The sequence below is a fragment of the Pelophylax lessonae genome (genome assembly GCF_965119305.1).
Source record: "Pelophylax lessonae genome assembly, chromosome: 9".
In the NCBI taxonomy this organism is placed as follows: Eukaryota; Metazoa; Chordata; class Amphibia; order Anura; family Ranidae; genus Pelophylax; species Pelophylax lessonae.
Genome location: NC_138776.1, coordinates 244,817,802 through 244,830,851, shown reverse-complemented (window position 1 = coordinate 244,830,851; position 13,050 = coordinate 244,817,802). Strand labels below are relative to the sequence as shown.

The 13,050-nt window shown below is 46.6% G+C and overlaps 1 protein-coding gene across 1 annotated transcript in view; it reads left to right on the top strand.

The window, feature by feature from the left end:
- Positions 1-1,071: 1,071 nt before the first annotated feature.
- The window catches only part of LOC309562868 (uncharacterized protein), a 47,174-nt gene continuing 35,195 nt past the window's right edge, over positions 1,072-13,050 (top strand). Inside the window, exon 1 of the mRNA XM_082267186.1 lies at positions 1,072-1,399. Coding sequence (XP_082123312.1) covers positions 1,073-1,399 — 327 coding nt within the window. The 5' untranslated portion in view covers position 1,072. The remainder of the gene's footprint in view (positions 1,400-13,050) is intronic.

The window sequence follows — 13,050 nt, the reverse complement described above, 5'->3', positions numbered from 1 at the left end:
TTGAAGGGAGGGATACCGAGCTCAAAAAATCAGCAATCAACTCTTCACTAGGTTGAGGAGCCTGTGAGTCCATATTAACCACTTTCTGACAGCCCCACGCAGATTTACTGTGGCAGGGCGGCTGGTCTGTGCATAATGATGTAGATCTACGTGATTATGTGCACGTGGTCTCGCCGGAGCCGCGCTCCAACTGTGACTAGACACAGCGGGAGCCGGACTGTGGGAAGAGTGGACGTGGTCACCGCCGACCTCCCGCAGTCTTCAGAGAAACTGACAGGAGAGCAGCCTGCCTATGTAAACAAAGCAGGTGGCTCTCCTGTCAGACAGGACAAATGAGGTTGTGTGCCTCAGCTATGCTAAAACACCTATCTCTGTGTGCCTGTCAAAGAGCCCCCCCCCACAGTTTGTAAGCACAATTTAGGCTAACCCCTTGATCACCCCCAGTATTAACCCCTTCCCTGCCAGTGTCATTTATACGTACAATAACAGTGCATATTATTTAGCTCTGATCACTGTATTGGTGTCACTGGTCCCCAAATAGTGCCACTTAGTGTCAGATTTGTCCGCCGCAATGTCGCAGTCCCACTAAAAATCGCTGATCGCCGCCATTACTAATAAAAACAACAAAAAAATTAAAAATCCAAAAACCTATCCCATAGTTTGTAAACGCAATAACTTTTGCGCAAACCAATTGATATACACTTTTTGGGATTTTTCTTACCAAAAATATGTAGCAGAATACAAATTAGCCTAAACTGATAAAAAAATTTGTCGCTTGTTGTCGTTGCGTGGAGCAGTCTGTCCTCCGGGGGGTACACGGCCATTCGATTCAGCTGCAGGGCTCTCCCCCCATCATGCAACTTTGCAGTCCCAAGTTGTCAGACAAGTCGCACAAGTGTGAAAGGGGCCTTACTGTATCCAAAACTAAAAATACTTTTTTTTTTATATTGGGATCCCTCTCCTAATACAGCGGTTCAGTAAAATATTATCTCATTGTTGTGTTAATATTTTTAGAAAGGCATACAAAACCCTGGTTTTAACTTTTTACATTTTTTTTTCTGTTTTAGATTTCATGATGTCAGATTCTGCGAGTCAAGACGTACCTCCTCACAATGAGACGATAATGAGCGGCGCTCCATCTGCAGTCCCATCTGCGGTCCCATCTGCAGTCCCATCTGCAGTCCCATCTGGGGTCCCAGTGTCTAATGTACCTGTGGCATCTTTCTTACAGAACGTCAGTCCTCCACCCCCCATGTTCTATGTCCATCCTTCAACCCAGACCTGGAGTGTCCCCCCTATGGCACCACAATGGCAGCTGACCCCCACCATACCCCAAAATATGGACCCATCTTCACCTTTTTTCCAAAGATTTCTGGAGGGTGAACCAAAGGCTCTAGGAGTAAGTATTAAAGGTGACCAAACACCACACAGTTTATACAGGGAGCCCAGTAAATTTTGAGAACCACATCTAAAGTTGTACCTGTCCTTTTTTAGCAATAGACAATATGATGAATGGGGGGGGGGCTGGGGGAGTAGAGATGGAGATACAGGTATGTAGTGCAGACCCCTAATGGGCCCCGTAGATTTAGGATCTATTCCCAATTAGGTGTGAAGCAGCCAGGCAAACAGCAGCTCCCACAGTCTCACAGCACAATGACCATGCAGTGAGTATCTTTTTAGGTTTTTATGCTGGTTGAACATGGTTGGGGTGCAGAGTAAACCTTGGGATGCTGCAAATTTAGTGTGCACAGTAGCAGAGGACACTCTCTGGTTTAACTTGACTCTTTAGGGTAACTCCCTTCTGGACTAGCAATAGGTGAACAAACAACTCTGAACTCCAAACATATGAGCAGTCCTAAGTGAGCAATTCTGGAGCACACGCTCCAAGGGTTAAGCGACAACAGTCACTAGGACCTCTCACTCTTGCCTATGCTCGCAATGTCCCCATGTACTTGGATGGGTTCATCCAATTTCATCCAGACACTTCTTCTATGAGTCTCCAAGCCAGATCCTCAGTGAACCCTTTTGAATTTCCTCCAGCTCCACTCAGAAAACAGGCTCCCCAGCTCTCCCTGAGCTTGGGCCTTGATGAACTTATGCAGACTTCTTCTTATTTGCCCAGAAGGGCAGCAGCCCTACTGACTGGGTCATCTCCTCCAGAACAAAGACCCTGCTGTTTCAGGTCCAGACTATTTATGTACCCCCCAGCCAGGGCCGGTGCTTCCACTAGGCAAACTAGGGCGCATTGCCACCTAGGGGCGCAGCCAGGAGTCGGCCAGGAGTCGGCACTCTCTCTTCATCATGAATGATTATTGTGAACTGAGAGGAGAGGTGGTGGTAGGGGAGTAAGAAGGGACAGAGAAAGATGCCAGGTGTCTTGGGCAGTGGCGGAACTATCAGGCCCTGGCTTTCCACCACTGTTGGAGGGGCCCCAAGAGGCAGGAATAGAGCCCACCAGAGTGCTGCCTGCATGATGATCCTCTTCAGCTTAAGCTGAATGGCCTTAATCCCAGGGAGGAAGTGACTCTCTGCACTGAGCTGGTAGGCAGCCGTTCATTTCCCTGGGTTGGTATTAAGCAGGGAACGGAGGAGAGCTGAACCTGAGCCGGAGCTCGGCACTGGAGGGCGGAACCTTTACTGGGGCAGAAGCGACGAGGCACCGAAATGGTCTGAGGAGGTTGGTGATGAAGGACATGCGGAGCTCTCTGACTGCTGCTTTTCCCATACTGCCCAGTTAGTGTCTCCAGAGCAGGGGATCGGTGTCCCTGGGTGTTACATGGAGCATCCCTGGTATGAAAGGGAATCAGGGTCACCAGGTGTGCCATGGGGAATCAGAGTCACCAGGTGTGACATGGAGGATAGGGGTCACCGGGTGTAACAGGAGTTTGGGGTCACCAGGTGTGCCATGAGGAATTGGGGTCCCTGGGTGTGCCATGGGGGATTGGGGTCCAAAAGTGTGACACAGGAACATCAGGGTCCCCAGGTGTGACATGGAGGGACATCAGGGTCCCCAACTGTGACATGGAAAAACATCAGGGTCTGATATAGAGGAACATTGGGGTCACTGAGTATGACAGCATAACATTGAGGAATATCCGGGTCCAAGGGTGTGACATGGAAAAACATCAAAGTCCCTGGGTGTGACACGGAGGGACATTAGGGTCCCCGGGTGTGACATGGAGGAATATGGGGGTCACTGGGTATGAAAGCATAACATGGAGGAACCATCGGATCGGGGTCACTGGGTATGACATAGAGGAGTTTTTAACCCCTTCCCTTTTTTTTGGGGGGGGCGCAAGTAGCTGGTCTTGCCTAGGGCGTAAAATAGTCTAGCACCGGCCCTGCCCCCAGCCACCTACTAGGTATTCTCTCCCCCAAGGATTTACTTTAAAGAAAGGCATATTCTGGCTCCAATTTTTATAATACTGACTTATCCCTTCCTGAGACCTCTGTGCCTGGCCTGAATCTGTGCATGCAAGATAGCTGAACTCACACTTGGCATCCACACATACCTTTATGCAGAATGTTTAGGCAAGCAATATGATGCACTAGCTGTTGATAGTGATGTGTACAGCCAACATTTCTTATATGTGCCTGCATGTGCATGTACTTGTATGAAAAAGTATCCTGTTCTCTTTGTATTGCTTCCTTTGTGTGAAATCCCTGGTGAGCCTGCCAATCCTTCTGCTTGCCTATTAAAAGCTGGCCACGCTAGGCATGAGAGCACAGCTTGGTCAGTTTTCTGGCTGTGCTCCAATGAACAGACTTGTCTTGACACGCCCCCATGAACAGCCTTTCTCTGGGAAGATTGGTGTACTGCTGTTTTACCGCCCCCCTCTATCTAAGCTCCCTATGCGATCACTTATAAAAAGGGGAAAAAATAGGTATTTATAATGTTTTTATATCTATACACAAATGTTTTGCCTTTCATTTATATTTTAAACTAAATAGGTTGTTTTACAAGGTGAGGGTTTACGTATACCTTAAAGTGGTCGCAATTATTATTTTTTTTCTAACCTCAATGTGTGCCTTGCAGGAACAAAACAGGTGGAATTACAAAGGATTCCATGTTGTTAAAACCACAAGATAGCAGCATAACCACTGACAAATAAACGGAAAATTGTGTACTTACCTGACGGTAATTTGGTAATTTCCCTTTCCTGATGCATAAGCATGACAGCATACTCGTATGGGTATAGTCAGCTCCTCGCCCAATCAGGACTGGTAATACTATATAAATGAATATATATAATGCCTAAGGCGGCATTCTCGTAACTATACTCAAATGTGGAGCCTCCAAGGGAGAAACCTGTTTGCTGTCATGCTTATGCATCAGGAAAGGAAAATTGCTATCAGGTAAGTATACAATTTTCCGTTTTCCTCACACAGCATGACAGCATACATGTATGGGATATAGCACACCAACCAAAAACCATAGGGGGGGATCATGCTGAAGTGTTTTAATCAACATATCCTTAGATTCATTTAGAACAGAAGTAAACTCAACTGCTTCCAATGTTGCTTGATTAACTTTGTAATAGGCTAAAATGGTTTCTGATACAGCCAGGTTTGAAGAAGTCACTGTCTGACCTTCTAGAGAAGGGCCACTTCCATGTATTTCTTCCACATAGAGTCCACTACCCAAGCTTGTGGGAACTCAGACATTTTACTTTGGACATGCTGGAAGGGCGATGTCCTGACCCAGATGCAGGGAATCGGGGATGCAGGCCTTTGTATGGTGCTGGACAAGAAGAAACTAGAGATATTTTGTTTGATAATGGTAGCAATAAGGTAGTTTACCGCTTGACGCTTGGATATCTGAAATCCTTCTCCCAGACGTGATAGCTTAACCACTTTACGTCTGCCTGCAGTAATATTACTGCGGCAGAGTGGCTCGTTATCGTCTGACGACGTAGTACTACGTCGTCAGACACTCCCCTTTCTCGGCGGCGCGCGCGCGCCGCCGGAGGCTCGCTCCCGCTGTATTCAGTCACAGCGGGAGTCGGGCCAGGGGAGGAGCAGCGGTGATCACCGCCGCTCTTCCCCGATCGTCGGGGATCTAGTGTGGAGATCCGCCTGCTTGTGTAAACACAAGCGGGCGGATCTCCTAAGTGACAGGCAGGGTCGGATTGCAGGGTTCAGCATAGCTGAACCCTGGATCTGTCCTTGTGTCACATAGTCACCTCCCCCCACACACGTCAGTAAGCACCAGGCATACATTAACCCCTCCATCTCCAATAAAATTAACCCCTTCCCTGCCAGTGTCATTTTTACAGTAACAGTGCATATATATAGCACTGATTACTGCAGTAATGTCACTGGTACCCCCAAAAGTGTCAAAAATGTCAGTCAAGGGTCCGATCTGTCTGCCGCAATGTCGCAGTCCCGCAAAAAAAAAGCGCAGATCGCCGCCATTACGCGTTAAAAAAAACCCCACCAAAAATGACAGAAATCTTTCCCTTTGTTAGTAAACGCAATAACTTTTGCGCAAACCAATCAAAATACGCTTATTGTGAATTTTTTTACCAAACATAGGTAGCAGAAAACAAATTGGCCAAAGATTTTAAAAAATTTTGATTTTTACATTTTTTTGGGGGGAATTTCATATAAAAAAATGTGAAAAATATTGTTGTTTTTCAAAATTTACGCTCTTTTTTTGTTTATAGCGCAAAAAGTAAAAATCGCACAGGTGATCAAATACCACCAAAAGAAAGCTCTGTTTGTGGGAAAAAAAGGACATAAATTTCATTTGGGTATGGCGTTGCACGACCGCGCAATTGTCAGTTAAAGTCACACAGTGCCGAATCGCAAAAAATGGCCCAGACGTAAGACAGCAAAATGCTCTAGTGGTAAAGTGGTTAAAGAAATACTGCTTCAGCGTCATGAAAAATTTTAAGGAAGTCTTGCTTAAAAGAATGGAGGAGTGGGACAACCTTCCCAACACTAGTTGCGCTGCAAGTTGTAAGGGGTAGGAACGATCTTTACAGACCTTGGAAATGGTTTACCAAGATGTGCGGTGGTCACTGGATCTCAGGAAGTGAGGACCTGACCAAGACTTGACTACCACTTAATCCCTTATCTCAGCTTACTTGCAGACATCTTAATCTTTACAGCCGGGAGCAGAGGATTTCATCCCTAAATTCTGTGAGGTTTCCCATGTTCTAGTATACCTGAACTTTGTAGCAGATGCCCTGGCTTCCACAGTGTTCCAAATACTGAAGGTGAGACACCTAGATGAGCCTTCCCTACTTGGTCTCCCATATGCTCGATCTAACTTGGCTGGATTTGGATACACTTGGCCCTACTGTGTAAGGTCTGAAATCTCAGGAAGGAGAATAAGAGGTTCTTGGGCCAAAGACTGTACTTGAGGACACCGAAGCCTGCAATGCCACCAGGACATTATTGCCCTCATCACAGCTGGAAGACTACGGATCCTGATGTGGAGCTTAGAGACCACTGGGTCTGTTGCCTATATATGCTGACCTGCCAACCCAACTGGATGTTAGTAGATCCACTGCTTCAACTTCTGGGAAGCTCCTTCTTGCCGGAATAACTTCCATTCATGACCATATAGGTTGCTGTCAGGTTAAGATTTATTGAACTTCTTGTTGTTCTAGCGACGCACTCTTGACATCCAAGACTTTGTATCTTACAGTGCCTGACAGGATGTTCTGGGAAGCCAGAACACAAAGACTGATGAGATGAGACAGGTTCTACTGTTGGTAAACCTGAATGGGAGATACCTTTGCAATTGGTTTAATAATATTGTATTCCCTCTTGCCATGAAGATAGGGGATTACCATTGCCATTGTTTGGAGCATAACTGAGGCCTCCTAGGCTGTGTTGCCCAAATGACTTCAATACTTGGGAATCACTGTACCCCTGATATTAGACACTTTGTCCGCCATTGGCATATGTCATTGACCTTGAGCTAGGGGGTCACTGAGTTGAATACAAAGAAAGTGAGTAGATTGTGACGATTGGTATGCCAGGAAGCTGATGAAAGCTGAAAAAAAGACGACCCCCTAATTTTCAATTTAAAACATAGGTTTTGGGCTATACTCGCCGTATAAGACTACCCCCCTTCCGAAGCAAGGCAACACCATTGAAAAACATCAGATTTCTCATAGATCTCCAAGGTACTAAGTATTACCAGTAGATGTAATCTCAAGACGCTGGCTGTGCGGGAATCCTGTACCGGTATACCGTATGTACCGTAGCTTCGGCTACATACAGTATACTGTCCGAGCAGGCTTTGCATTCAATAATAGAACTCATCGCTCTCCCTGATTGGCTCAGCGCAGTATACTGTATGTAGCCGAAGCTACGGTACATAGGATATACCGGTACAGGATTCCCACACAGCCAGCGTCTTGAGAGATTATATCTACCGGTAATACTTATACTTAGGTTACCTTGGAGATATTATACTTGGTGTATAAGACGAACCCCAATTTTTGGGGGATTTTTTTGAGGTTCAAAAGTAGTCTTATATGCCAGAAAATACAGTAACTATCTTTAGCCACCACCAACGGGACTTATCTCATATGTGGGGACATCTTCTCTGGAGTAGGAAGCAAATCCTCCATTACCTTAGAACAGAGGTCTTCAAACTATGGCCCTCCAGTTATTCAGGAACTACAATGCCCATAATGCCTAGTCATATCTGTGCATGTCAGAGTTTTACAATGCCTCATGGGATGTGTATTTCTGCAACAGCTGGAGGGCCCTAGTTTGAAGATTCCTGCAATAGAAGGTCAGATAATAATGTTCTCAATCTTCCAGGGAGTCCAACCGACTGTATGGATTACTGCTGACTACTTCTCGACCATTTGAGACCATGGTAAATAAAAAGATGGGATAGAGCTATGACTTGCCCCAAGTGAGAACCTAATACTGTCACCTTCTGTGGGGGAAAATATACAGTATTCTCCTTAGTGTCCAAAATGTCAATATTATAATGAGATTAGCTGGCCTTCCCCAGCTGATGATCCATCCAAATTTGAGTCTGAATCTGATTTTTTTAGGAACTGAAAGATGTTGCGCTACCCGCAGGCTGTTGTCCAGGTATGGAACCTGAGGCCTCTGCTTCCGCAAGATGGCCACTACTGGAAGCAATGTTCTGGAAAATGTCTTGAGTATGTGGAAAAGCCAAAGGTTGTTGAATGTACCTGAAGTGAAACTCTCAGAAGCATTGGTGCACCGAAATGCATATGTACACATCAGCTAGATCTAGAGAAAAACTACAGCTTCTTTATCTCATGGTTTGAGTGATTGTTCTCAAGGACTCCATATGAAGTTTTGGATTTTTGATTATTCGTTCCATTTCCTGCCTAAATCCGCTTTTGGAACAAGATTTGGTAACATTTGCTTAAAGCTTTGATTGCTTCAAAGAACCATAGAGGGAATCAGAGGAGTTGGAGGAGTGAAAAGAAAATTCTGATGACTTCCCTACTGCACAGGCCTTGTCGATCCTGAGCCTCCTCTGGCCAAATGTGCAATAATTACTGCAATAACACCTAGTGGGCAAATTTGAGTGAGAGTAGAGAGGAGCAGACTTGGATTTAGTCGACCAAAGAAATGCCATCTCCCACTGAAGTAAAGTTGAGCTTTACAGAAAGGATCTTGCATCCCCTACTAGCATGAAGACACATCTGGCCAATCTAATGACATTTCCTTGGCCTGCTGCTTTTGAGGCAGAGGCACCCTTTAACCACTTGCCGACCGCCGCCCGACTATATACGGCGGCGGTCAGCCCCTCCCAGGCAAAGTGACGTACCGGTATGTCATTAGCCTGGGAGCCAATAGGGGGCGAGGATGTGCCGCCGGAGGCGCGCTCCCGCCCCCGCTCGTTCCCTAAGAAGCCCGCGCGTGTGACCGGTGGACCCGATGTCCGCCGGTCACTCGCGATCGTCGGGTGGAGAGGGAGAAAGGCAGGCGGCTAATGTAAACAAAGCCGCCTGTCATTCTTCCCTGTGTAAAAGCACAGATCATACGGTCCTGCTATGTAGGACCGTTGATCTGTGCTGTTACACACACAGCCACATCCAATCACAGTTAGAAGCACGCCCCTAGGGACACACTTAACCCCTCCCTCTCCAATAAAGTTAACCCCTTCCCTCCCAGTGTCATTTTTACAGTACCAGTGCATATGTATAGCACTGATTACTGTAGTAATATCACTGGTACCCCCAAAAGTGTCAAAAATGTCAGTCAAGGGTCTGGTCTGTCCGCCGCAATGTCACAGTCCCGCAAAAAAAATTGCAGATCGCCGCCATTACTTGTTAAAAAAAAAAAACTATAAAAATGACAAAAATATTTCCCTTAGTTAGTAAACGCAATAACTTTTGCGCAAACCAATCAAAATAGGCTTTTTGCAATTTTTTTTACCAAACATATGTAGCAGAAAACAATTGGCCTAAAATGTTAAAAAATTTTGATTTTTGCATTTTTTTGGGGGAATTTCATATAAAAAATGTGAAAAATATTGTTTGTTTATAGCGCATGATCAAAAAATCGCACAGGTGATCAAATACCACCAAAAGAAAGTTCTGTTTGTGGGAAAAAAAGGACGTCAATTTCATTTGGGTACAGCATCGCACGACCGCGCAATTGTCCGTTAAAGTTACGCAGTGCCGAATCGCAAAATAGGCCCTGGTCAGGAAGGGGGTAAAATCTTCCGGGGCTTAAGTAGTTAAACAAACAGCGTCAAAACATCTTCTTTTTTGTTTACGGCAGCCTGATATGCAACTTGGCTAACCACACTCCCCATACAACCCAGGATGGTCCTTATTGTGATTTCCTTTTGTCTTCCCCTCCTGTCAGCACCTTAAATGTACAGTTGTGCTCATAAGTTTACATACCCTGGCAGAATTTATGATTTCTTGGCCATTTTTCAGAGAATATAATTGATAACACAAAAACTTTTTTCACTCATAGTTAGTGTTTGGCTGAAGCCATTTATTATCAATCAACTTTTTAAATCATAATGACAACAATGTCTCGGGGCAAGACCTGCATCGTCCACCTAAACTGACAGGCTGGGCAAGGAGAGCATTAATCAGGGAAATATGTATGAAAGGAGGTTGTAACGGCGCTACCTTAAAGTGAATAAGTGCTTATTGTGTGTGCCAACTTAAAACAAAGTGCCAATAAAAAATGTGTCATGAAAAACCGTTTAATTTAAAATAAAGTGCACTGGTGATTTGTGGTGTGACCAAGTTAGCTGGTTAATAAACTGGGCCCATAAGGTGCAACTCAGTAAAGTGCAAGTGCTGTGCTGCATATACTTAATGAGTAAGAAATAATGGGTTCCCAATGTGCATTTATTTTGTGATGACAGTTGATAATAACAGAAAATAAATTAAATTCATAAATAAATTAGTGATTTAAAATACATAAAACAGTGAACATAAATTCATCCGTGCTGTGCGTGGAGTTTGTATTACCACTTAAGTGAAAAATGTCAAATTGAATGAGAGAAAGTAATAAATAAGAAATGGGGTTGCAATTCTGTTGTACATCCACTAGATGTCGCCCCTAAGTATACGACCTGTGCTTGAGGAAAAAGATGGTCGGTTTCTTCCGGGGTTCTCCAGTGAGCCAAACCAGGCTTTTAGTACCTCAAGTTAGAAGAAAAAAACCCCATGATGCAATGTGTATCTGTAGCGTGGAAGAGAGAGCATAAAAACATGCTTCCCCTCTCCGGCCTGGCCCGCCACACTGGTTGCTAGTATCGCCTGGCGATGCGTCTAGAAACCAGTGATGTCACTCGTCACGTGACCAGCAGGAGAGGCTCTCATTGCACAGATTTTAAATGCCTCCTTGGCGCGTAGAATCGGCTCCGCCTCCCTCTTCTTCCGGCTGTAGATCAGAGGTGGTGTTCTGTCAGAACAGCGGCAACAGCGATGGCAGCAGGTGAGTGCCAAGCAAGGCTCCCTATGTGACTCTATAGGAGGGGGAAGGGGCAGCTGCGTATGGAGGAATTGATCTTTACATATTCCTCCTGCAGCTGCTGGATGCCTGATTCTCCTCTCCCTTCTGCAGGCATTCAGCAGCTGCTGAAGGAATATGGAAAAATCAAATCCTCTATATGCAGCTGCCCCATCCCCCTCCTATACAACTTCTTTTGCTGGCCGGGCCCCCCAGTGCTGTCTAACACCCCCCCACTTTCCAACACCCCCACCAAGTGCTCTTCAGCCCCCCTCTCTCCTGCCCCCCCCCCCATGTGCTCTTCAGCTCACCACAGTGGTTTTCAGCTCTACCCCCATGCTCTCTGGCCCCCCACCTCAGTGATCTACAGTTTCCCCCATTGCTCTCCAGCCCCCCGTTCTCTCTGTCCCCCTGGGTTTCCCTGCCCCCCACCCCAGTGCTCTCCAACCCCGGCGCTTTCCAACCCCCCTGCAATGCTTTCCAAACCCCCACTTAATTCTTTCCAGTTCCCCCCCCCAATGCTCTCCTGTTGCCCCCTCCTGCCCTTCAGCATCTCCAGTGCTCTCTGCTTCCCCTGTGCTCTCCGCCCCCCCTAGTGCTTTTCTATCTTCTATCATAACTACAGTCTCTGACCATCTCTTGTATTATGTCTGCAGTCTCTGACCATATCTTTTGTCAGGTCTGCAGTTTCTGACCCAGTGGCGGCCGGCTCGTTAGGGGCGCAGGGGCGCCACCCCCCCATCCATGCGTCCGGCCCCCCAATCTGCAAGCAGGGGCGCCGGATGCATGGAGTTCAATGGGGGATTTTTTTTTCATCACCTGATTAGAGCCAGGCGAAGGAAAGGGTGATCTCGGGGCGCAGAACAGTGCGTCCCGAGCCCACCCATTGTGTGACAAAAGCGAATGAAAATTCGCTATTGTCACACCGATCCTCCTCCTGGCCAATCAGGAAGCGCGTCCGATACACACTTCCTGATTGGCCGCAAGGCAAACCCCATGCCATTGGCCCAGGAGGAGGCGGGACCAGAAGTACTGGAAGAGACGCGCCGGGACAGAGCAGAAGAAGCCGTTCGGGGGACTGAGGAGGAGCCGATCGCTGCCGCTGCTGCTCCAGGTAAGTAAGGGGGCACGCACGCTGATCTCTGCATTGGGGACATGTATACTGGTCACTGCATTGGGGGCGTGTATACTGGTCACTGCATTGGGGGCATGTATACTGGTCACTGCATTGGAGGCACGCACGCTGATCTCTGCATTGGGGACATGTATACTGGTCACTGCATTGGGGGCGTGTATACTGGTCACTGCATTGGATGCACGCACGCTGATCTCTGCATTGGAGACATGTATGCTGGTCACTGCATTGGAGGCACGCATGCTGATCTCTGCATTGGGGACATGTATACTGGTCACTGCATTGGATGCACGCGCGCTGATCTCTGCATTGGGGGCATGTATCCTGGTCACTGCATTGGAGGTGCGCACGCTGATCTCTGCATTGGGGACATGTATACTGGTCACTGCATTGGGGGCACGCACGCTGATCTCTGCATTGGGGACATGTATACTGGTCACATCCATTTTTCTGTGTGTGAGCTGCAGTGAACACAATCTTTTTGGGCTGCAGTGAACACAATCTTTTTGGGGTGCAGTGAACAACGTCCTTTTTGGGGTGCAGTGAACAAAATCTTTTTGGGGTGCAGTGAACAAAATCCTTTTTGGGGTGCAGTGAACAACATCCTTTTTGGGGTGCAGTGACCACAATCTTTTTGGGGTGCAGTGAACAAAATCCTTTGTGGGGTGCAGTGAACACAATCTTTGTGGGGTGCAGTGAACACAATCTTTTTGGGGTGCAGTGAACAACATCCTTTTTGGGGTGCAGTGAACACAATCTTTGTGGGGTGCAGTGAACACAATCTTTTTGGGGTGCAGTGAACAAAATCCTTTTTGGGGTGCAGTGAACACAATATTTGTGGGGTGTAGTGAACACAATCTTTTTGGGGTGGAGTGAACAAAATCCTTTTTGGGGTGCAGTGAACAACATCCTTTTTGGGGTGCAGTGAACAAAATCCTTTTTGGGGTGCAGTGAACACAATCTTTTTGGGGTGCAGTGAACAA